The sequence below is a fragment of the Equus quagga genome, chromosome 17, assembly GCF_021613505.1.
Source record: "Equus quagga isolate Etosha38 chromosome 17, UCLA_HA_Equagga_1.0, whole genome shotgun sequence".
Lineage (NCBI taxonomy): Eukaryota > Metazoa > Chordata > Mammalia > Perissodactyla > Equidae > Equus > Equus quagga.
In genome coordinates this window covers 6,069,043-6,093,712 of record NC_060283.1, presented here as the reverse complement: position 1 = coordinate 6,093,712, position 24,670 = coordinate 6,069,043, and the positions used below count along the sequence as shown (strand labels likewise).

The window sequence follows — 24,670 nt, the reverse complement described above, 5'->3', positions numbered from 1 at the left end:
TTTGTTGCCGGCGGTCCTGGTCCGCGGCCGCCTGCCCCGCGGCGTGAAAGGAGAGAACCTGGAACCTCCCCACCCTCCAGGTCCAGGAGAGTAATGGAGCCAGCTGTAGGTGTGAACACTCATTTATTTATATATTGTCATTGGCAGGCAAATAACCCAGCCCAGCCTATTCGAGGGTTAGAGATCTGTGACAATCACACACACACAGCCTGCAGACCCCTCCCTTTTCCAGAGCCCCAGGGGACGGAAGCCTGGGAGGACCAGCTAGTTTAGGCTCCTGCCCAAAAGCTAAGAACTAAATTCAATGCCTTCATCTGATTTCTTTCCAAAAAGTCCATTTTGTTAAGCACTCAGACTTCTAGCTCTGCCCCATTCATACTTTTTGCTCTCCTACTGCCCACCCACCCAAGACTGTTAATAATATTGTAATAACAATAATAACAACAATAATAATACTGTAAGAATATTAATAATACTTCACATTTGTACGAAGCTTACAGAATGTTTTCACATATAGCATCTCATCTGAGCCTCCCAACAGTTCTGTGAGGTAGATATTCTCACCTCCCTTTTTACAGACGGGGTAACTGAGGCTCAGAGAGGGAACGGGATTTGCTCAAGGCCACACAGCTAGTTAGTGGTAAAGCTAGGACTTGATCCCAGCGCCCCATATTCAAGTCCATTCAAGTCCAGTGTTCCAACACCACAGCTACCGCTGTAAAGTGGAGTGACAGTTCTTACCCCTGTCAGGCCTGCGGGGTGGCCTGAGAAGGGAGGAAGCTGACTTCTCAGACTTGGGGAGAGAAGGGCTCAGCAGTGACGGGGGGAGTCGGGGTACTTGGCCTTCAACTCCTGTTTGAACTGGCGGTAAAGGATCTTATTGTGCTGATTTTCGGCTTCCTTTTGGGGATGGAACTTCAAGGCTTCTTTGAAGCCCTTATGAACCAGGAAACCTTCGTTCAGCACCTCGAAATCAAATCCTGCCACGTGCAGCTCACAGGCCTGTAGGGGGAGAGACAGGTCAGCAGAGTTTGTTGACATTCCTGGGCCGAGACTAACATCCCTAAAGCCGCACGCCAGCATCCCCACTCCTCTGGAGGCATCAGGGATCTTCCACACCATCCAACCACCTCCTGAACTATGATCCCTCCTGCCTCATTGCCTCCTTTCCATTCAGGGCCGCTCATAGCTCCCCGATGCCACCACCACCCCTCCTGCCCCATTTCCCCTGTCCTTTTCCCTCCGAGCACCTGGCTGATGCGATTGAAGCCGTACTGCCGAAAGCGCTCGTCGAACGTGGGCACCTTGCCTCCGGCCACGTAGAATGGCTCCCAGGGGTCCTGCCAGGGGACTACGTAGGCAGGCCTCAGCAAGGTCTCTTCTGGCAGGTTGACCCAGCGGGAGTAGTTGGTGGGCGCCTGGCAGGGCGTGCACAGCCCATAATAGAAGGGCCGCACCTCGCCCACCTGGTACAGCTGCAGCAGCTCATTCTTGTCCGTGGGCATGCGCCGGGCTCGGCGGATCTCGAAGGCAGGCACCACCAGCGCGGTGCCCGCCCACTGCTTGCTCTGATCCAGCATTTCCCGCAGGCCTCTCCACAGCCCCTCGCTGGGCACCATGTCCACATCGATAACCAGGGCATAGTTGGCCCCCTCACGAGCCAGATTCCTCAGCAGGTTATTGGGATACGAGACATTGGTGCCCAACGCGTAATTGATCCCGGGCTGGGCCACCCTGGCTAGCTTGTCAAAGACTTCCTGGCAGGACCGCAACAGGGCAAACTCTCCCGGCTCCCTGGGGTCGGGCACGGCGGCCTCATAGCGCGAGGGGCACACGAGGTGCATGGCAACCCTGGCGCGCATATCGGGGCAGTGGCTGCTCAGCGCGTAGGTCAGCACCGTGGCCAGCTGCGCCTCCTCCTTGGTGGCCGCGAACACCGACACGGATAGCGGGCCCTCCCAGCGCTCCAATAGGCCGGACAGGTGCAGCAGGTTGTCCACGCTGGCGTGCGTGGCCAGGATCACATCGTTGGGGTCCATGGTGGTCTTCAGTAGGCCCCTGTAGACGCGGTAGTCGCCGCTGGCGTCGAGGACGCCTCCGGAGGCCAGCGCGGTGCGGAGCTGCGCCTTGACCTGGTCCACGGACCGCGGGGATGGGGGGAAGAACTCGAAATACTGGTCCTGCTCCTCCTGCCCGTGTAGCCCGGATAGCAGCGACAGGTAGAGCAGCTGCAGCATCGCCACCAGCATTAGCGCGGCCAGCAGCAGCTGGTAGAAGGCGCACCGGATGGCGTAGGACATCTGCATGGCTCTCGGGGCGCGAGGCGCGCAGCAGGGACCACCGGACAGCAGGCTCCGACAGCAGCCGCAAGCCCGGATTTACCGCAGCCTGCCGAGCGCGGCCGAGGCGAGCCGAGCCGAGCCGAGCCCTGCGCGCAGCCCCGCCCGCCCGCGCAGGCCTCCGCGCGCCAGCGCGCCCCCTGCGCGCGAGGAGGAGCTACTGCACCCGCCGCCCGCGCCGCGCGCTTTGCAAACTCTGAAACTGCTCGCGGCCGCGCCGCCGCGCCTGCGGGGCTCCCAGGGACGCAGCCCCCTCTCTCCCAGGCAATGCGCGACCCCCTGGACCAAGCGCGTCCTGAAACCCCGGCGAGCTCGCCCCCGGCTCAGGGAGGGGAAACCTTGCCAGACCTCGGCTGCGGCTTGGGGAAGGATGGCGCGGGTTCCTGGCTGCGGCGGGCGGAAGGGAACACAAAAGTCCCTTTCTTGCTGTGGTCTCCCCCTCCTCTAGGTCCTACGAGGTCTGCTCTGAAGAGTGGGTATCAGAGTCCGGGAAGGTGCGGAGGAGATGAGAGATAAAGGAATATGGAAAGGGGTGCTGTACATGGGACGAGGTGGCCGAGTGGTTAAGGCGATGGACTGCTAATCCATTGTGCTTTGCACGCGTGGGTTCGAATCCCATCCTCGTCGGTCGTGTTTTACGCGGGAGATCAGTCTTAATTTTCCGCGTGCCGCCTCTCCGGAGCTGCAGGTTGAAGAGCACGGCACTGAGGATAGGACGCAATTCGTCCCAGCCTGGGGCTCTTTCTCCTCTTTGTTCACCGCACGTTGCTGGCCCCTTCGGGATCCAGGTGTCTGAACCTCCTGGGCGGAGTGCAGGGATGCGCTTTTCTTTCTCCCTAGGAAGAGGGTCAACGATTGGGTGGCACCTAGAAGACCAGAACCAGAATTCCGGCCAATGCCTAATTGGGGGCCAATATATTAACTGCAGGATTTAGTGAAGCCCCCAAAGGTGCCGCCCTCCCTATCTGAAGTGGTAGAACTTGGGGGTGGCGGCGGTGGTGGCGTTTGATGGTTTAAATTATAACTCTGTTCAGCCCGCTGATTCCCCTCCCCCCAGCACTTCTTCCAGGGCGGAGACCTTGTATCCACACACCTCCCTCCCCGACACACACACATACTTATACTATATGTGATAACTACTGGAGCGCTGTGAATCTTGGGAAGGTGCTTTGGGACAGACGGAGGAGGGCCGCGGATGCCAGGAGAAGGGGTTTGCCCGCTATTCCACGAGCAGTAGGGAGCCCGGGTTGTTGCGTTGAAGAGTGACCAGGGCATCCATATTCTGCATCCCTGAACACCACCACCTGCTGAGCGCCTGCTCCACCCCAGGGGCTGTGTTAGGCACCAGGGTGCTAGGCACTGGGGTGGACCTTGCAGGAGACACAGGTACTGTCCTTGAAGGTTTGACCTGGTGACCTGTGACAGGAGAAAGGAGAAAGGTAAGTGTGGACCCCTTCACACGCCTTGCCACGGGAGGCTGAGCAGCCAGATTTAGTGCATATGGGTTTTCTTTGGCCTGCTCAGTGTTTAGAAACAACAATTTGAATCACATTAGTTGTTAACTTTGGTAAATCAGAAGATTTCACATAAAATTCACATTTCCAACTTCTGTTTTAAATTCTGGACGATCTAGCAATGCCAGGCTGGCATTCCCATGGTGTGACAATCGGCCAGAGCGTAAAGGTGGCTCTCCCTTTGCAAACAGCCTCCTCTTTGCTGAAGTCTCAGCCCTTCCCCTTCCCTGTCCACCTCGGTCCTTTGAACGTTTGCGTTGCATCTGCGGTGCTCACACAATACCCATTTACTACCTGGACTGAAGATTTCTCCGGGTGTCTGCCCACATTGCCCCCGCCCACTACACTGCTAGCCACGTAGCAGGAATCAAGACATGTTTGTTGAATGAGTAAATATGAAGCTTCTGAAGTGTTCCCAGGGGCCCTAGTCTAAGGGGAGACTGAAAAGTAGTGGCTGGACCTTGGGGGGGGGTGTCAAGATCAAGGAAAGCCTTGATGGCCTTTCGCGTGAAAGGCCCAGAGGAAAGCCAAAAGCCTGCTCTTGTGGGCAGAGAGGCCTGGCTGGGGAGAGGGAGTGGCTGGGATGGAGCATGACATGAGAGATTCAAAGACCAGAGTTAAAAAAAATGTTATCAAGGGGTCTGCTTCTCACATACCTTTCCCTATGCATCTCTTCTGTTTGGCTGTTCCTGAATTGTGTCCTTTTATAATAAACCTGTTATCCAGTAAATAAAAGTTTTCTCTGAGTGCTGTGAGCTGTCTCGCAAATTAATGGAACCTGAGGAAGGGGTCACTGGAACCTCTGATTTATAGCCAGTCGGTCAGAAGTATAGGTAACAACCTGGACTTGTGATTGGCATCTGAAGTGGGGGCAGTTTTGTGGGACTGAGCCCTTAGCTTGTGGAATCTGACACTATCTCCAGGTAGATAGTGTCAGAATTGAGGTGCACTGTAGGACACTCGGTGTCAGAGAATTGCTTGGTGTGGGGAAAAAAATCCACACATCAGAACTGGTGTCAGAATCATATGTATAGAAATACAACTGAATTTTGTGTGTTGATCTTGAATCTTGCAACTTTGCTGAATTTGTTTATTAGCTCTAATAGTTTGCGCGTGTGTGTGTATTCCTTAGGATTGTCTGTATATATATATATATAATATCATCTATGAATCAGATCGTTTTACTTCTTCCTTTCCAATTTGGATGCCTTTTATTTCTCTTTCATGACAAATTGCTCTGGCTGGAACTTCCAGCACAAAGTTGAATAGATGAAATGGTGGAAGCGGCACCCGTGTCTTTTTCCAGGTCTTGACGGGGAAGGCTTTCAGTCTTTCCCCATTGAGTGTGATGTTAATTGTGGATTTTTCCTAAATGCCCTTTATAAGGTCAAGGAAGTTCCCATCTAGTCCTTATTTATTGAGTGTTTTATCTTGAAACGGTGTTGGATTTTGTCAGATGCTTTTTCTGCATCAACTGAGATGGTCATGTGGTTTTTCCCTTTCAGTCTGTTAATGTGATGTTTTATCTTAATTGATTTTTGTATGTTGAACCACCTTGCATTCTGGAGTAAATCCCACTTGGTCATGGTGTATAATTCTTTTAATATGCTGCTGGGTTTGGTTTGCTAGTATTTTGTTGAGAATTTTTGCATCTATATTCATAGGGGATATTGGTCTGTAGTTTTCCTTTCTTGCGACGTCTTTATCTGGCTTTGGCACCAGGGTCATGCTGGCTGTATAGAATGAGTTAGGAAGTGCTCCTGCCTCTTTGGGAAGAGTTTGAGAAGGATTGGAGTTAATTCTTCTTTAAATGACTGGTAGAACTAGCCTGTGAAGTCATCCGGTCCTGGAATTTTCTTTGTTACGGATTCAGTCTTGTTACTTGTCATAGGTATGTTCAGATTTCCTATTTCTTTTTGAGTCAGTTTTGGTAGTTTGTGTGTTTCTAGGAATTTGTCCATTTCACCTGGGTTTCTCATTTGTTGGTGTACAGTTATTCATAGTTTTCTCTTACAATCCTTTTTGTTTCTGTATAATCCATAGTAATGGCCCCATGTTCATTTCTGATTTTAGTAATTTTGAAGTCTTTTTAAAAATTTATTTTATTTTAAAGGTTGGCACCTGAGCTAACATCTGTTGCTAATCTTTTTTTTTTTCTTCCTCTTCTTTCCAAAGCCCCTCCCATCGTATATTCTAGTTGCAGGTCCCTATGGTTGTGCTCTGTGGGACACCGCCTCAGCATGACCTGATGAGCGGTGCCACGTCCGCGCCCAGGATTCAAACCGGTGAAACCCTGGGCCGCCAAAGCAAAGCTCATGACCTTAACCACTCGGCTACAGGGCCAGCCGCTCCACTCTGGTCTTTATCATCTCCTTCCTTCTACTTGCTTTGGGTTTAATCTGCTCTTGTTTTTCTAGATTCTTCTTCCTTTTTAACATAGGCATTTAGAGCTACACATTTCCTCTCTATGCTTCTTTCGCTGTGTCTCATGAATTTTATTATGCTGTGTTGTCATTTTCATTTATCTGAAAGTATTTTCTAATTACTCTTTTGATTTTCTTTTTAGCCCTTTAGTTGTTTGTGTTTAATTTCCACATACTTGTGAAGTTTCCAGTTTTTCTTCTGTTTTGATTTCTCGTTTTATTCCATTGTGATTGGAAAAGATACTTTGTATGATTTCAATCTTTTAAAATTTATTGCAGCTTTGTTTATGATCTATCCTGGAGAATGTTTCATGTGCACTTGAGAAGGTATATTCTGCTGTTTTTAGATGGAGTATTCTGTGTATGTCCCCTTGGCCTAGTTGGTTTCTAGAATGTTCAACTTCTCTATTTTCTTATTGATCTTTTCTGTCTAGTTGTTCTGTCTTTTATTGAAAGTGGGATATTGAAGGGGGCCGGCCTGGTGGCGCAGCGGTTAAGTTCGCACGTTCCGCTTCTCGGCGGCCTGGGGTTTGCTGGTTCAGATCCCAGGTGTGGACATGGCGCTGCTTGGCACGCCATGCTGTGGTAGGCGTCCCACATATAAAGTAGAGGAAGATAGGCATGGATGTTAGCTCAGGGCCAGTCTTCCTCAGAAAAAAAGAGGAGGACTGGCAGTAGTTAGCTCAGGGCTAATCTTCCTCAAAAAAAAAAAAAAAAATCTCATAGAAGAAAGTGGGATATTGAAGTCTCCAGCGGTTATTATAGAAATGTCTATTTCTCCTTCAATTTTGTCCATTTTTGCTTCAGAATTTTTAGGACTTTGTTGTTAGGCATGTATATGTTTATAACTATTATATCTTCTTGATGGATTTACCCTTTTATGAATATATAACATCTTTCTTTGTCTCTCAAATGATTTTTGACATTTTGTCTATTTTGTCCGATATCAGTATATCCACCCCAACTGTCTTTTGGTCACTGTTTGCACGGAATATCTTTTTTCATGTTTTCACTTTCAACCTATTTGTATTTTGGGCTGTAAAGTGAGTTTCTTGTAGAGAGCATATGGTTGAATTTATTTTTAATCCATTCTGACACTCTCTGCCTTTTTAATTGGAGAGTTGAATCAAATTACAAACCAGGAGGCCTCCTCATAAAAGGGTGAGCAACTTGAAGGTAAGGACTGGCCTTCAAATGTTGGTGTCCCTCCACCGAGCCTGTCTCAGTGCCCTCCACCCAGAGCCCTCTCCAAGTGTTTGCTGATGGAAACTGGCTGCTTCTGAGGGAACCCGGGCCTACTGGCAGAGCTGTGTCAGGCTGGAGAGGTGGCAGTGGCCGGGGAACTGGGCGTCCGGTGGGGGATGGGCAGGTGTGGCCCATCAGCCCAAGGATTACTTCTAACATAAAAAGCCAGTTACATTCTGATGTGATGGGAAAGGTGGGCAGATCTACTGCAAAGGAGGATGGGAAGAAGGAAATTGAGCTTGTGACATCATAAGGACATCTGATGAGTGAGTGTCCTCTTTCTGGGCTCATCCTTCACTGCTCACCCCAACCTGGGCCTGCTTCAGATGACCATGGACCAGCACTGATGGGTTCCCTGGACTGTTGCCTGGTTTGCGAGGGGAGGTCTGGCAGGTCTAGGGGGCTTTTGGGTACCAGAGACAACAGTCTCTGAAGGTGGAGAAAGAGAAGACCCAGGAGGTGTTGGGGTCCTGCCCCACCAGTCTCCGTCAAAGGGTGCAGCTGGGCCTCGTGGTCTGTGCAAGATACTCCCAGGACTACAACTACCCATTAGGAAATGTCAGTCTGTGCTCCAGCCCCGACCTCTCTCCAGGACCCCAGACTTGGGCATGTCCCAGTTCCCACTGCTTGTAAATGAAACGGCCTGGCCTTGAACCCAGGACTCTGGGTCAGCGCACACACGCTTAAGCACCATGTTAAATGGCCTCTGTAGAGGCAGCTGCCCTCTTCTCTCCTGTATCCCTCTCCTCTCTCTAATCACTGAGGCCCTTCATCATTTGTCCCCAACCCACTGCTTCAGCTTCATCCTCTCCTCTCCTCTAACACCCTAGGGATTCACCGCCCCCCTGCAACGAGCAGTCCCCACTGTTTCCTGAATAATCCATATCCATGCCTTCCACATTTTCTAATACCTCTGCCTGGGATGTTCCTCCCCCACCTCAGCCCAGCAAACTCATATTCATCCCTCAAGGCCCAGCTGGGGAGACACCTCCTCCAGGATGCCTGCCCTGACTTCCAAGTGGGATCAACGGCCCCCTCCTCTGGAGTCTTATATTACTCACTTCTGTAGGGCCCTCACAAGCCCCATCACAAGTTACATTCTTCTTCCTGTGGCCTTGGGAGCAGGGACCACATGTCCTTTGTTTCAGGGTCACCAGACCAGCTAGGGTCTGGCACAGTGAATAGTGGTCAAGGAATGAATCCTCACTTGGGGTCTGCCCTGTGGCTTTATTTCTGCTACCAAGGTCATCTCTTGCTTCACTTTCCTCTTTGACCGCAAAACAACCCCTGGTTTCTGAGCAGGGGCCCTGTGCTGGCCCAGTGCCTGGTATAAAACAGCTGCTCAGTGAGTGTTCACAGAAGGCAGGGGGCAAGTGGGCAGAAAGGCCGGTGCCTATAATAGCTTCCTCTGGGCTGAGTAGGATGCACAAGTGTGTGGGGGAAGCAGGCCTTTCCTCCATCCTTCCGGAGAACTGGCTCACTGCCTCTCTCTGAGGCTCCGTTTCTCAGAATGGAGGGAGGGGAGGGGGTGTCTGGGGAGGCAGAGGACGCCGGTGGAAGGGAGAGCGACATTCGTCCATGCAGCCAGGTGCTCTGCCCAGGAGCACAGGGCTCCTTGCAGCCAGTACCCCTTGGCCATCACGTGGTAGAGAGGGCCCAGCACAGGGATGCCCATGAATCTCTGCCCCTCTCAGGGCTTCAGGCATCCCGTCAGTCAAATGGGTACCGTCTTCCCACCCCGCCCAGCTCATCAAAGCCAATAGAGCTGAAAGCACTTTGGAAATAAAGACTCAGCGAATTCATGATACAAATGAAGAAGGTTGTTATTAGACCCAGGAGCGGGGTCAGAGGGAGAAACAGCAAGAAGGAAAAGAGAAGCAGGTGAACAGCAGCACCTACTGGGGGGGCGGGGAAGTGGGGGGCTGGGTCCTGGCTCTGCCACGAACCAGTCACTTTCCCCTGGGACTCGGTTTCCTCACCTGTACAAAGGGGGAGCACAGTCCCTGCCTGTTTCCCTCCAAGGGCCTCAATGTGGCTTTGGTGAGAAAGCGGGTGTGGAAGAGCTTTACACACTGTGAAGTGCAGTGCACACATGCAGGCCAACTGCGGTTCCCGGACCCAGGCCCAGCTGGACTCTGGGGAGTGGAGACAGGAAGTGTTGACAATGAAAACACTGTTGGAGGCCCAGAGGGTCCTTTGAGCACCCTCAAACCCCTAACACCTGTTCCTTCTCCATGCTCCCTCAACTGCCCCGGCAGCCTCTGTCCTGAGGTCCGAGGGACTCGATTGTGAGATTGCTGAGGCCTGGGGAGAAGAGGAGCTCCTTCTCTGGGCTGGCCCTCACTCCATTCTGAACCTGAGGCTGGGGTCACACCAGCCACAACCTCGGCAAGGCTCCGCTGGTGGCCTCTGATCCCTGGCGATTAGCAGGTGGGTTTCTTGTGATTAACAAACGCACTCCTGACGGTGAGGAAGGGCCATGGTCCCCGGCCCTCTTTTCCCTGATCAGCACCCTGTCAGTGAGGTCTTATGCACATCCAGATAGTCTGTCTGTGCCAGCTCCGTTCCTGGGTGAGGGTTGGAATGACGGGTGGTGAATTCTTCCTTGTAGCACCCTAAATGACTGCCAGCCCAGGAAGGAGAGCAGCGCCCGCCTCCTCCTGGCACCCCCAGACCAAGGGGCCTCAGCCCAGCAGGGGCTTGAGCCCGGCTCGCCTTGCCCCCTGCGCTGGGTCTCAGCTCCAAAGGGGGCAGCGAGAAGAGAGCTGCCGGGAGAGCCGTGGACGGAGCACTTCAGAGCAGCGCCTTGAAGAGGAAGGAGAGAGCGGCCCCACAGGAGAGCCCCAGGGCCAGGAAAAAGGTCATGAGGGTGCCGGCCACCTCCTTCTCATGTGGCAGCACCTGCCTAGAACACACAGGAGTAGGAGCTCTTAGAAAATGCCGAGCCAGACCTGGCCCCAGCCCCGGTGCCGTCTGCCCTCCTTACAACAGGACGCCTGAGTTCTCGTCTGGGCTGGCCCAGCCTCTGGGTCATTATAGTTAGGCCCTTCTCTCTGGACTTCCGTTTCCTGATCTGTAAAATGAGGCCACTGGACAAGGACATGTCTCAGGCCCCTGGGGTCCAGTACTATCTGACTCTAGATTCCACTGCCCTCCCTCTTGACAAAATGTCCCCAACCTGGTCCTCCCTGTCACCTTTACTCTCCCTGGATTTTCAACTCCATTGTCCCTGGAGTAGATAGCTCATAAACTTTGCTTTGGATTAAAACCTTAACTTCCCCTCAACTGAGAATTTGGGGAGTAACTGGGCCCTAAGGAATGACAGTCCAACCCATTTATTTCATGGATGGGGAAACTGAGGCCCAGAGAGGAGCCCCCAGAATGTGGGCTACTACAGTAGGCAGGAACCTCCCCTGTTGAGGCTTCCGCTCCCCAGCTGCTGGCCTGGGGTGGGCTCAGCAGTTGAGACCTGACCTGACAGGGTGGCGCCAGCGAGACTTGGAGACAGCTAGGGCTGGGCTGGCCAGAAGCAGGGTGGGCCCTCCCTTGCAGGCTGGCCCACTTCCCTTCCCCCCGGCCCTCCCCCACCAGCCCCCAGACCTGGGTGCCAGGCACATGGTGAGGGACATCAGGTAACCATTGGAAACGGCAAAGAGCAGCATGAAAGTGATGAAATAGGCGTCCTGTGGGAAGAGGATGGGCAGCCGGGACCTCTTGGGCACGTGGCACAGCATGAAGAGCGGCACAAACAGGACACGCAGGCAGACCAGCAGGGGCAGCAGCCGGCTGTCCTCGTCCGGCTGCGGCAGAAGCTGGGGTGAGGGTGGTCCCTGGGAGCGGGGTCTCTGTGCTCCAGGGGCGCCCCGATAGATTCACTCACCACTTCCCCTGACCTACCCTACATGAGCTGCCGAGGACCAGCACTTGGGCCTCTGGAGAGCGAGGGGCTGGGCCAAGGCCACCCAGCAATCGAGGACCGGCCTGGGGCCAGCCTCTGCCTCTCCTGAGCATCAGCCTGTGCTCTCCCCATGGCAGAACTGGGAGAGGAGTTTGGTTTTCAAACTCAGTTCCTCCGAGCACCCCTGGGGGTTCCACAGACCCCTTTGGAACAGACGGGGTTGCTGAAGGGGATTGGAAGCTGGGGATCCAGGCCCATCCTGGCTTGGATCAGAGCAGCTCCTCTTTGATCTACTTTATTTGTTGTGTCTCCCTGGAAGCTTTCATTTAAAGAAGCAGCACCTTGGCTAAAAGCAACCCAAACACTAGGAATCTTGCCCAACCTTTCATGTGGTGCAGGAACCTCCACGTGAGAGTCTGTGAGCACCGAGGCTGGGCCCTGGGCTGGATGCTGGGGACACAGGTCAATTGGACATGGCTTCTGCTTTCAAGGGGCTCACAGTCAAGCCCTGGCTTGCATCCCTCCAGGGGCCAGGTGCTCACCGCCACTTGGCCTGCTGTTCCATTGCCAGACCCAACCAGTTGGACTGTTGGGAAATCGCCTTTCTGTGCTCTTTCACCCCCTCTGATCCCTGACTGCTTCCTAAAACTGTCAGATCACCGCAGCCTTGGTGCCCTCACCCACAGGAAGTAGGAGGTCAGGCTCCGTCCCAGCCAGTCCATGACGTTGAAGAGAAGGAAGCAGCAGACGGGGTTGAAGAACTGACCTGGGAGAGAGGGAGGGCTTGTCCTGGGGCGGACTCCCCTCCTCCCTCTCTCCCCGGCACACCCTCCGCCCTGCCCTCTTCCGCTTCCCGTCACTCACTCCATTTCCCAGGACTGGTGGAGCTGGTCACCATGGCTGTGATGGCCGGGAAGACAGACAGGGTGACTGTGAAGACCAACACAAGGCACAGCGCCGTCAGCCAGATCTGGGAGCCAGACGCAGGGACGTGAGCCGGCGGGGCAGACCTGGGGCCCCACGCTCAGCCCCAGCCCTCGGGACCTCCCAGGACCCCGGGAGCCTGGCCCAGCTGTGTCCCCAACCCACTATGACCCTGTCACCTTGGGGTGGACAAGGTGAGAACGAAGACCCCTTCCATCTAAGAGTCCCTGGGGAGAGCTGGAGAGAGTGGCCCCCTCTGCCCCAGGGGTGGCGGTTGAGGGCTAGAGCCAAGCCAGACCTTTCGGAAGACAACGAAAACTGAAGGTTTTCCTGGCTGTTGCGGCTCCTCTGGCTCCAACTCTGGCTCCTTCTCAGAGTCAAGATCCAGAGTCAGGGGGCTGTTGGGAATCCCGTCCTTCTCATCTGGAGCAAGAGAGGAGGGCGGGATCATGCCTGTGACTCATGCGTGTGCCAGCCAGGCCCGAGGGAGGGAGGTTCCCGGCAGTTACAACAAGTGACCACCCCCGTCCCCCCCACCGCCACAGCCCAAGGTGCGGGCAAAGAGAATTAACAACGGAAATCGGCTTCGCTGCTATTTATTAAGCACACACATGTGCCAGGCGGACTTAAGCACCTTACATGGAATATCTCAGTGCCATTGCTTTACAAATAAAGAAACTGAGGCTCAGAGGGGTTAAGTGACTTTGCCTAAGGTCACACAGCTTGGATGTTGTGAAGCCAGGATTCAAACTCAGATGCATTTGAATCCAGAACTTGCATGCCTGAAGCTCTACTGCCTCCCTTTTTTTTTGTTTTTTTTGGTGAGCAAGATTGGCCCTTAGCTAACATGTGTTGCCAATCTTCCTCTATTTTTTGTATGTGGGATGCTGCCACAGCATGGCTTGATGAGCAGTGTGTAGGTCACGAACTTAACCACTACACCACCAGGCCAGCCCCCTGCCTCTCCATTTTATAGAGGAGGAAACTGAGGCCCAAAGGGCGACAGGGACAACTTTGATCCCACTGTCCACACTTCCCTTCTGCCTCTGCTCATATAAAGCTACTAGGGGTGAGGGCTTTAGCTGGGGACGGAGGGGCAATGCTTTCCTGCTGAGGTGGCTCTAGCCTCTTCTGGGTTTCACCTCCCCAGCAGGGTCCCGGGCTCACCAGAATGGAGGAGCTCAGCTTTGGTCTCCAGCTCCTGACCTTGAGCCTTCGATGGTTCCTTGGCCAGGTAGTAGCGGGCAAACTCCTGCAGAAAGAAAGTGTTGGCCCTGCCTGGCTTGGCTGAGGTGTCTGGATCCCTTCCCATCCTGGTGGCTAAGAGGCTGGGGTCCCCCAGTGGCTGACTCCTTTGGGGATTAGGACGGGGCCCAGGTGCCCTCCGCCTCCCCTGGCCTCTCTCGGGGCCTCAGACTCAGGCTGTATCTGAGATGCTCTGAAGTGGGCCCTTGAGCCCAGTACCAGGCTCACCAGGTGAGGCAGGCTCAGGTAACACACGATGGACATGAGGATGCCCACGCAGGGCGTGATGAAGTATCCCAGGGCGGAGGTCTGGGCATCCACGCCACCTGTGCAGAAACTTCAGCTGCAGCGGGAAGTGGCTGGTCCCGCCGGCTCCCACAGGGCTGACGACTCCTGTCCCACCACCCATGAAGCACTTCTCAGGTTCGCCCTCCGGCCTCTTCCACTCCTCTCACTGACACACTCGGGAATCTTGTGCAGAGTCCCAGCCCAGCCCTTCACTTCTCTCCCTCTGCCCTACGTGTTATTTTTGTTGATCACCTACTACTTGCTCATTATTACTGCACGCTTCTTACAATGTGAGGATGGAGCTACGGTAATCATTTAGGTGGGGAAACCGACACACGTTAAGTGTCTTGTTAATGCCCCCAGCTGGGAGCAGTGGAACCGGGATTCAGACCCCAGGTCATCTGAATCCCAAACCCGTCCCCCCTTCCTTCAACTTCAATTTGCTGCCACATTCGAGTGCTGGCCTCAGAAATTCTGCCCCAGGCCCCAAGTTAACCTAGTTCTCACCGGGTCATTCTCTCACTGTAGAACCCAGGAGTCCTGCTCCCTACCCCCAAACTCAATCCCCAGCTCCCCATCACCCCGTCACTTCCGTCTCCACCTAGAACCCAAGGCGGCTCACTCCTGGCACACCCCCTCCACACCCCAGACTCCCTGAGGCCACCCCTGCCCTCCAGCCACCCAAGTCCACTCACTGGCCATGGACATGAGCATGGCAAGGGCAGCGAAGATCCCAGCCAGGCCCTGGCCGCTGAGAAAGAGGGTGCTGTAGGTGGAAGGCATGGTGCCCAGCTGCCCGAAGAGGCTGCCCTGCAGAACTGCACAGAAAGCTGTAGAGGGACAAGAGTGGGGTCGCCGCTCCACTAGGCAGGCCTCAGGGGCTCCCTGGAGGAGGTGTCGGCGGGGTGCACAGGGGACTCTGGATTAGGTCTGGGCACTCTGGTGTAACACTCCTCACTGACTCTTCTTCTGAGGCGCAGCCATAGGTCTGTGGGGCCAGGAGGCCTGCTTTTAGGTCACTGTGGGGCCTGGGACAAGTGACTTTTCCTCTCCCTCTGGGCCTGTTTCTCACCAGGGATATGAGTGATGCTGCTGCTGTCTTCCTTCTTGGATATGTTGGGCCCATTTAGTTACAAAGAAGAGGCTGGGCTGAAGGCCTGGGTGGGCGGGGTGGGGAATGGGGAGGGGCGGTGGAGCTCACAGTTGATGAACCAGACGGAGGCCATGGTGATGGAGAAGAAGGGCCCAGGGCTCACGTCCACCTTGACCAACGCCGCCGTCAGGGTAAAGAGCAGCAGGATGACCAGCAGGCTGCCCAGAATCCGGACCGTCTCAGGGATGCTGCTCACAGCAGGGCAGAGTGGGTATTGGCTGGGCCCAGGCCGGGCAGGGGGATGTAGGCCAGAGGGTCAGCCCAGGGCAGGACAGTGGGGGCTGGGGGGAGGTGCAGGGGGAGCAGAGGAAAGACAGGAGGACTTCCCTGGGCTGGGAGGGAGCTGCCTCAGCAGGGGCTGGGGAGGGACAACAGAGGGATGGCCTGGAGGGAGCCCAAGGGTGGGGCCTCTCACCACTGGTACAGGAAGGAGTTGAGGAGAGTGAAGAGCAGCAGCGGCAGCTGGGACAGCAGCGTCACCCAGTTGTTGAAGTTGAAGGCGTCTGCAGGGCCCGTGTGGTTGGTGCCCAGGGTCTCGGCGGTGCTGTTGGCCCCTGCCAGCCTCCCCTGGAAGTACTGCCAGGATGCCAGGGCAGGGGTTACAGGTCACCCTACAACCTCCCCTCAGGAAGCCCCAGCTTTCCACCCGGCCTCCCTCATACTTGGGACTGCTTGGTTAATGTCTGCGGGGGCTGTCTGTGTGTCCGTGTACTGTTCCCAGCACGTGGCACACAGTCAGATCTCCACGAATGTGCTATGAGTTGAACAGCTGAAGTCTAGGACAGAGGCCAGGCCCTAAGCTCCCCTAACTCGGGCCTTGCTCCATCTTTAAATCACACCTCCCCTTCAGTGCCCTGGTCCCAGCTCCCACCCTGACTCCTGCAGCAGCTTTTAGATTCCTAAGTATTTATTGAGCGCCTACTGTAAGCCAGGTTCTGGCCTAGGTGCAGACTAACTGCATTCTCTCTGAAATGCATAAGGCTCTGCTTAACCTCCCCCTCCCCCCTGCCCATGGCTCCCTATTGCCTGCAGGGCAAAGCCCAAAGGTTTTGGAACAGCATTTGGGGCCTTTCAGAACCAGACCCCCGCCTCCCTTTGCGCCCCATCTCCTGCTCCGGCCCACTAAGCTCCAGGCAGCCCAGGCTGTGGCTCTTTCTCTGAACAGGCTGGCACTCCCCTGCCTCAGTGTCTTCACAAGGCTGTCATCTCCACCTGAAACGCCCTCCCCCTTCCTACCCCTCTGGCCCTGCCCCCCGTGAAGCAGAAGGAATTGCTCCCTCCCCTGAGGACCCACAAGACTCTGCTCCAAGCTTGGGATGGCATGTGTCCTGTCACATTATTAACAGCTCTTGGGCACCCATCTTGCTCACAAGACCAGGGGCTGATTCATCTTTGGGTCTCCAGGCACCGAAGAGGCATCTGGAAAGCTGGTGCATTGAATATATGTGAATAACCTAGTCCCAAAGAGAACACAGCCCCACGTTTCTGCCTTCCCTTGAGAGCATATAAGCCACCGGAGGATGGAGCCTTTCTCTGTCGTGTTTCCTCCTGTCCCTCCAGTGCCCTGAACATGGTCTGGTCCACAGTAGGTACACATTCATTATCTGTTGGATGAATGAATGTAATCTGTGCCATTTCGAAGAAAATCAAGGACTTGGATGACCCACTTTTGGAGTGACCAGCCCAGCAATAGTGACAAACAGAGGTAGTGGGCGGGTAGCTCTTTGCTGGCTCTGCAGGGCTGCGTGAGCTGGTGACCTTGCCCCTCCAGGCCTAAGCATCCCTGAACGCTTGGCCTCCCCTAGCAGGGCCAGGGGCGCCTCCCCTCTCTGAGGCTCCGTACTTCAGCCGTACAAACGGGGATAATGAGGAGTCAAAGCCGGCGTGGTGGGGAGAGCGCCTGGGACGCCTCAAGTCCACGGCGGCTGGAGGGACAGATGGTGGCTGTGGCCGTGGGGCTCTGTCCAGCCTCGCGTCTCACCGGGATGGCCGTGATGAAGAAGTTCCAGGGAAGCAGAGTGCCCAGGCCCAGGATAAAGAAGCTGATCCCGACTAAGTGGTAGCTGTGGGGATCAGTCAGAAGGTCACCCCGAGGACGCACCGCCTCGGCCGCCCCTCCCGCTTCCCAGGCCGCCGTCTCCGGAGAGCGGACTACAAGCCCCATTACCGCGGCTCAGGCAGCCGAGGGAGGCGGCTGATGGGAACTGTAGTTCCATTTGGTTTGCTTTGAGCCTGGGAGCGCCCAAAGGGAGCGGGTCTGCGCAGCCCACGGCCACCCGGATCCCCGTACGCACCCCACCGGTCCCCAACTCGCCTGTCCTGCGGTACATCTCCTCGCGCCATGGCCGCCCGGAGGGATGCGCCCAGGTGGGAGGAGGTGCGGTGCCGCCCCTGCACCTGCGCCGGGCTCAAGGGCGGGAGGACCCCGGAGGCTGGGTCTTGCTGGCGGTGGGCAAAGGGGAGGCGGGTCGGGTCTCCCTGGAAGAGGCGGGGTTGGCGCCAGCTAGGGAGGCAGCCCCGGGCGGATTTGGGCGGGACTCACGGTCCGCAGGCTCAGATATTGGCTCCGCCCCCGGGGTGGGGACAGAAGGTGGCACCACCCCTCCGCGCTTCCCCCTGCAGGGACTCCAGACTTAGGCGTCGGACACCCGCCTGACCTCCAGCCCAGGACCCCATGGCTCCTCGCGCCGCCAGGTGCGGCTTAGAAGTGGCTGACTCAGGAGGGTCCCCCTGCCGCCTCATCTCTCCGCGGGCGCCTGCCCCGGATCCTTGCGGGCTGAGTGGCGGGAGGCAGGTACCCCTCCTGCTCCCCCAGCCGAGAGCTCTGGACTAACCTGCGAGGTGTTCTGTCCCCTCCGCTAGCTCGGAGGTGGTGCCAGACCGCGCTGGCTGGAGCCCCCGGAGGGCCCTGCTCGCCGCGCGCCTGCGGAGCCCCAACCCGGGTGTAACCCGAGCGGGGCCGGCGCCCGGGGAAGCCAGAGAGACCGTCCGTCGCCTGCGGTCCTGGCGAGCTGCGCCTAGCTGGGCGCTTCCGGAGGCCGAGGAGAGGGCCAGATGCCCGTGCTGGCGGAGCCTCTGGGCCGGTCTGGAAGACAGACGGACAGACGGACCCTTTTCCTCCAGCTGGTGCCTGGAGAAGCGCCGAGTCTTTGGGGCGCACAGCGGAGGCGTGGGCCCCGCTGGAGCGTCCAGGCGGGCTTCCCTGTGGCGGTGAAGCTGAGCTGCGTGCGGAGCAGTGAGGGGTTAAGCAAAGCTCCGGAGGAAAAGGTGACCCGGAGGTGAGCGCTGGCCCCTCCCCAGCCTCGCCTCTTGCCTTCCCGCCACCGGCGCTTGAAAAAAAAAAAAAGAGACTTTCGGCGGTCCCAGGTCATATCCCGTCAAACATATTACGATACACCCACCTCCCACTTTTTTTCTGTGAAAAACTGATAAGATTATAAACCATTGCATTTTGAAATTAATTTGCTCTAACTCATGTCATTTACGAGTGGATTTGTGTTCTCTGCTGTCACCGTGCATATAGGGGATACTGGAGAAGTACACAAATTATTCTCACAAGTAACGAAATTTTATGGCCATTTCCAGGTACTTGTGGTTTTTTCTCCAGCCGACTGTGAGTCTGTGGGGCAAAGATTGCTTGGCTGGTTCAGCGTTTTATTATCGCAAACGTGCGGCGCCACTGCCCGGTCTGTAGCAGGTGCTTGATGTCGTAAAAGCTTGGTGAATAAATGGATTTTAATGATGTACAAGTGGTTTCAGGGAGAACAGAGGCGGCATTAAATTACGCTGAAAGAGAAAGTTATTCTCTTTTCATTTTGCTTTCAGGCCTTCGGAATATATCAAGGGGGAAATTCTCATTTAGGAGCCAACATGTTTCTAACACCTGTTAATTTCCCTCTCTCCCTCTCTCTCCAACAAAGAGCTGGCTTCAGGGCTTCTGCTGACGACTTTATCTAAATAGAGGTTAATAACTTATATGTTCCTTCTCTCTGTTTTTATAGTTGCTTTATTTTCTGGGCTACTCGTGGTAGTTTCTTATTTATGATAATGATATATGCTTTTTAAAAAATACAATTATGTATAATTTAACAAATCAACTTTTATAAATTGATTAAAATTAAAAATGAAATATAATTAAATTAAAAAGATACATTTATTAGAATTAAATGTAAGTAAATTAAAAATATAAATTTGTTGAAATAATAAAATATTTTTAAATAATTTTATTTCACTTTAAAATAAATTTGATTACAAATTTAATAGAAATGAAAAATAAATTTATTTATGAGGACCTGAGTCATTTAGAGAAAATGAACGAAATGAGATTGCAGGTGGGGCACAGCTGTGGCACCAGTTTTCGAAGGAAAGTCGTGAAGAACTGAGGCTTGAGGAGCACACTGAGGTTTGGTGAACACTTCACTGCGGTGAACAAGGAGGATAAAGGCATTTCAGGGATAGAACAGCCCGTCCCAAGATCAGGGACATGAGAATGCTGACACATTCTGGGACATACAAATAGATCCCTTTGGTAGGCATGGTGGGAGGAAGGGGCAGAGACTTTGTGACAGCTGGGCTGGTTATGACAGGCCTGAGGGCTGAATAAGCAGTGTGCATTTCATTTGAAAGCAGGGGTTCTCAATCAGACTCAGCCATCCTTTTAATGACGAATATTTTGTTACTCTCCTGCAATGAAATTCACATATGATAAAACCTATCTATACACACAAAATTTAATGTCAATATAATATCCTAATTGTGCTACCTAGGATAAATAAAGCATTTAGTAATAAAATAACGAGTCTGAATATGTTAATGATGAGGCACAATGAAGCAGTCAGATGCTGGCCCGTCTTTATAAACCCACAGTGAATGCAGGGGCTGCAGACACACACACAATACAGCTGTGCGGTGAACTGACCGCTCAAAGACCGTTAGTTTGCTATTGGTGATGTGATTTTCTGAAATGGTGACCAAGTCTTGGCGGATTTCCAAACCAGACGAAGTCCAGCTGTCCTTCTACACAGACAGTAGCTGCATTACTGAAAAACGCTGTGTAGCTTCAAACCTTACAAAGACTACATTGTGTCCATACGGAAAATGGGGTTAAGATCTAGGCTCGGAAAATTGGCAATAAAATTAAAACATAATAGATTTTCTTTTTAGAGCAGTTTTAGATTTACAGAAGAGTTGAGCAACTAGGACATAATTTCATATATTCATCCTCCCACCCCATTCCCCTGTTCCCCTTCTTAGTAACATCTTGCATTAATGTGGTACATTTGTTATACTTGATGAAGCAATATTGATACAATATTCTTAACTTATTGTTAACTTACACTAACTGTGGCCCATAGTTTACGTTAAGGTGCACTCTGTGTGAGGTAGAGCTCTGGGGGTTTTGACAAGTGGGTCATGTCATGTATTCACCATTACAGTTTCATACAGAATAGTTTCACCACCCTGCAGGTCCCTTGTGCCTCATCTATTCATCCCTCCCGTCCGTCCCCTGAATCCCTGGCGACCACTGATCTTTCTACTGTCAATATAGTTTTCCCTTTTCTGAAATGTCATATAGTTGGAATCATAGAGTATGTTGGCTTTTCAGACTGGCTTCTTTCGCTTAGCAATATGCATTTATGCTGGATCGTATGGTAAAACCATGTTTAGTTTTGTAAGAAGCTCTCAAACTGTCTTCCAAGTGGCTGTCCCATTTTGTGTTTCCACCAGTAATGAAGGAACGTTCCGGTTGCTCCACATCCTCGCCAGCATTTGGTGTTGTCAATGTTTTAGATTTCAGCCATTCCAATAGGTTTGTAGTGCTATCTTGTTGGTGTTTTAATTTGCAATTCCCTAATGATATATTCTGCTGAACATCTTTTCATATGCTTATTTGCCATCTGTCGATCTTCTTTGTTGAGGTGTCTGTTCAGATCATTTGCCCACGTTTGAATTGTGTTGTTTGGTTCCTTAGGATACGTTTGGTTGAATTAGAGTTCTTTGTATATTTTGGACACAAGTCCTTTATCAGATTTGTGTTTTGCAAACATTTCCTCCTAGTCTGTGGCTCGTTTCTTCATTCTCTCAACAATTCCTTTCACAGAGCTGAAGTTTTTAATTTTAACGCAGTCCATCTTATCATTTTTTTCTTTCATGGGTCATTCTTTTGGTGTTGTATCTAAATCCTTATCACAAACCCAAGTTCACCTAGATTTTTTCCTCTGTAATCTTCTAGAAGTTTTATTGCTTTGCAGTTTATATTTTGGTCTAAGATTTGTGTTGGGTTAGTTTTTGTGAAAGGTGTTTTTCCACCTACGTGAATGCCCGGGGAGTCCGTTAAAAGTAGTGCGGGATGCAGACGGGTTTTCCCTGTGTGGGACCGTCCCGTGCATTGGTGGATAACTCTTGTCCCTGCCTCACCCACTAATTGCTATTACCACCCTCTCCTCCCATCACTGTGAGCGCTGAAAGACCCTCAAATGCCCTAGGAGGCAATTCTGTCCTTCTAAGCATCACTTCCCCCTGACGTAAAAGGCAGCGGACGGAGGTCTTCAAATAAGTGGACTAAAGGTCACTGTGGTTGCTGTGAGTTTTATCACAGCATTTTGGATGAATCCGTCCCCAAACGATTTTTGTTTTGCTTGGTTTTGAACTTCACATACATGCAACTTGCTTTTTGAAAATTCAGCACATTTTTGAGGTTCATTCACAATGACGGATGTGGCTGTTGTTCATTCACTCTTCACTGATGTATAGTATTCCACTGCCACACGGTATTTATCTTGTTGAATAAATGTTTCAGGCGCTTGGTTTGTTTCCCGTTTTATTCTAGCATAAGCAATGCTGCTCTGAGTGGTGGTGTACCCATTGCATTTATCTCCTGGGCACTTGTGCAGAAGGCTCCATAAATCAGGGTTTCTCAACTTTAGCGCTACAGCTATTTGGCCAGATAATTCTTTGTTGTGGGGGCTGTCTTGTGCGTTGTAGGACAATGGTTTAGCAGCATCCTAGACCACACCCACTAGATGCCAGTAGCACCTTCCCCCAGCTGTGATAATCAACGTCTCCACACGTTGCCAAGTGTCCCCTGGGTGCAAAATTGCCCCTGGTTGGAAACCACTATTTTAGGCCACTTGTTCTCAGCTCTATCAGCCCCAACGCCTTCTTTTCATAACATATTTTGTAACATCACTTTGATAATCCTAAAAGAGATTCACAAGTAACATAACTCATTTATGCAATCTAAAAAACAATGATAATGCCCTAAGCGTAATGCAAAGGAAAAATAAAACGAAAGTAATTTATCATAAAATAGCATTTCAATATGTAAATCTGTGAGCGTAACTACTCTAAAACGAAGTTTGATGCTTGCACTCGCTTCTAATGAACATGTTTAGATTTAAGGGGAATAAGAAGATAAGAAGTGTAAATGACCCGAGTTTTATTCGCGAGTTTGATGTCACAATAATTCCTGATGTAATGATATGGGATTGGGATAGTAGTGAAATATCTCAGAAGATATATCTCCTACTTTGAAAGCTCACCACATGTTAAGATGTGGAGTGGGTCCCTAGTACTTAAGGACTCCGAGGTTATCACGTCTTTTGTAGGCAAAGAGGAATATAGAGTGGGTTGGAAAGAGCAAGCAGTAATAGGATAAGACATTATGGAGTTGGCTAGGTAGATTTCTGGGAAGAGCTTCCAAGTAAGATTTTTTTTACAAATCCAGGTAATCGCCAAATAAGTAAATAATTACAATATGTAATTTTCATTTTGTAGATTTCTTGTCATTTTGGGTTATAAATACTTTTAAAGCAAGCTTGATTAATTAAATGCAATGAGATCCCTGCATTTCATTTATTGCTACTAATTTATAATATTTTGTGCTACGTCTGTTCAAAGGAGTCCCCTCAGATTTCTTCTGATACATTGGTCTTGTTGCTTTTGCCGTAACTGCACTGCTGCAATGAGAATCTTTGAAATAAAAATGTTGTTGGAAATGCCATATGTGATTTAGTTCTTTCCAAAGGAGTGGAGGTGACAGTCATGGTTGGATCCAAAATCTTTCAGAAGTAGATTGATTAAATCATGTGTGAGGCTCCAGCATAGTTCTAAGCTCTGTTTGCTTTGCGTGTCAGTGTTAGCTAACATTCCACATGTGCTTCAGAGGGACTTACTACCCCAAGCAGTACTGGAACTTCAAACCGATCCTTAAATCTGGTCATCATGTCTGTGTCCTTTTAAATTGTATCCAAAATAGACATTCTTAAGACCTGTTTATATCAAATTGCTACAAAAAATGGAAACTGGAAATTCCCTGCAAGAAGGGTTATTTATTTTTTTGGAGGAAGATTAACCCTGAGCTAACATCTGCCAGTCCTCCTCTTTTTTGCTGAGGAAGACTGGCCCTGAGCTAACATCCATGCCCATCTTCCTCTACTTTATATGTGGGACGCCTGCCACAGCATGGCTTGCCAAGCGGCGCCATGTCCGCACCGGAGATCCGAACCTGCGAACCCCTGGCTGCCGAAGCTAAAGGTGGGCACCTAACCGCTGCACCACCCAGCCAGCCCCAAGAAGGGTTATTTTTAAATCCCTTGATAATTCCCTTCATTTTAGCAGGATTGATCTTTCCCAGGAGGTAAATTTTTCAAATATAACTAAAGATATATTACATTATTCTGCAACATCTCAATTACGATGTCTACTAGCTCCTCGATTGAATTAAATAATTCCCCAATAATACCAAAGAGTAAAGAAAAGTTTTAAAGAATTTCTTTGGAGACATTTTGCTTCCAAGGGGTCCGATGAAATGTTTGGACTCCTCTTCATTGTCACCGCAAAAGTTTAGGAAACAATCTATAACTCGAAGGATCATCCTTTATTTTGCTATTAAGTTTCACTATATTAAAATGCCAATATTTGATCTTTTTTAACCGCCAAAATGTCAGTTTCACATAGTTCAATCTACTAACATGGGAGAACCATTCATTTGTAGAGCCTTTCATCGAGATTCTTGGCGGCCGAGTGTTGAGGAGCGATGAAATGAACTGCTGAGGCAGCTTCTGTCTTTTTGTTCAATTGGTCACAAAATCTCCTTGGCTCCCAACCCATACAAGGACAGATTTGTGGCTGGGAATTCCTGTGGGAGCTCTTTTTCAAAAATGATTGTAATTGAGTGAAACACATTGAATGTCTAACAACCCATGAGTCCGTGATGATAACCAAAAAATAAAAAATAAAAAGTGAACAGAAACAAAACAAAACCCCACCATCGTGGCCACCACTGGAGGTGGCCGTTACATCAACTCGTAACCCTGAACGCTGGTAATTAAAAGGAAAAAATTCAGCAGGTATGGGAAGTAATTAGGGTTGAAATGTCATGTTACCTGGTTTTTATTTGTGTATATATTATATTTATTTATATAAAAATGTATTTATTATATATTTATATTATGTCATTTTTCATATAGATGAAAAAATGTGGCAAAATATTAACAATTGTACCTAGGTTGTGGCTGTATGAGTGTTCATTTTACTTTTCTGTCTGTGTTTCTATAGATTTGAAGCTTTTTGTAATAAAAAGTTTTAAAAGTAAGGATTTCTCTCACATTTCCTGTTCGTTGAACAATTCATCAAAGAGA

General features: G+C 51.4%; 2 protein-coding genes and 1 non-coding gene across 6 annotated transcripts; 1 reads left to right on the top strand and 2 right to left on the bottom strand.

Moving 5' to 3' along the window:
- Nucleotides 1-106: 106 nt before the first annotated feature.
- Nucleotides 107-2,427, bottom strand: B4GAT1 (beta-1,4-glucuronyltransferase 1). Its single transcript, XM_046643959.1, has 2 exons — nt 1,251-2,427; nt 107-1,002 (listed from the first exon to the last, which is right to left on the bottom strand). The coding sequence occupies exons 1-2, from the start codon at nt 2,304-2,306 to the stop codon at nt 811-813; spliced, it is 1,248 nt and encodes a 415-aa protein (XP_046499915.1). The 5' UTR covers nt 2,307-2,427; the 3' UTR covers nt 107-810.
- A 457-nt stretch (nt 2,428-2,884) lies between these two features.
- On the top strand, nt 2,885-2,966 carry TRNAS-GCU (transfer RNA serine (anticodon GCU)). The gene has a single exon. It is a non-coding gene; the product is annotated as a tRNA-Ser (tRNA).
- Nucleotides 2,967-9,363: 6,397 nt separating this feature from the next.
- SLC29A2 (solute carrier family 29 member 2) lies at nt 9,364-19,021 on the bottom strand. 4 transcript variants are annotated; one of them, XM_046643032.1, is made up of 13 exons: nt 17,864-19,021; nt 17,344-17,507; nt 17,011-17,092; nt 15,445-15,605; nt 15,078-15,217; nt 14,572-14,706; nt 13,817-13,914; nt 13,511-13,595; nt 12,642-12,766; nt 12,284-12,389; nt 12,100-12,185; nt 11,122-11,204; nt 9,364-10,426 (listed from the first exon to the last, which is right to left on the bottom strand). In XM_046643032.1, exons 2-13 carry the CDS (start codon nt 17,370-17,372, stop codon nt 10,315-10,317), a joined length of 1,242 nt encoding a protein of 413 aa, XP_046498988.1. In that variant the 5' UTR covers nt 17,373-17,507; nt 17,864-19,021; the 3' UTR covers nt 9,364-10,314. The 4 variants fall into 4 exon arrangements, with proteins under 4 accessions (XP_046498988.1, XP_046498989.1, XP_046498986.1 ...); XM_046643033.1 differs by having other exon boundaries at nt 11,122-11,321; nt 12,104-12,185; nt 17,864-19,020; XM_046643030.1 differs by having other exon boundaries at nt 11,122-11,321; nt 17,864-19,019.
- Between the last annotated feature and the right edge of the window lie 5,649 nt (nt 19,022-24,670).

Excerpts from the sequence above, each read along its gene's own strand:
- B4GAT1 (XM_046643959.1), bottom strand. The coding sequence starts at position 2,306 with ATGCAGATGTCCTACGCCATCCGGTGCGCCTTCTACCAGCTGCTGCTG. Across the intron at positions 1,003-1,250 it reads GCTTCAATCGCATCAGCCAG|GCCTGTGAGCTGCACGTGGC; the intron begins GTGCTCGGAGGG and ends CTCCCCCTACAG.
- SLC29A2 (XM_046643030.1), bottom strand. The coding sequence starts at position 17,372 with ATGGCGCGAGGAGATGTACCGCAGGACAG. Across the intron at positions 17,093-17,343 it reads GGAGATGTACCGCAGGACAG|CTACCACTTAGTCGGGATCA; the intron begins GCGAGTTGGGGA and ends TGATCCCCACAG. Across the intron at positions 15,218-15,444 it reads AACTCCTTCCTGTACCAGTG|CATCCCTGAGACGGTCCGGA; the intron begins GTGAGAGGCCCC and ends TGCTGTGAGCAG.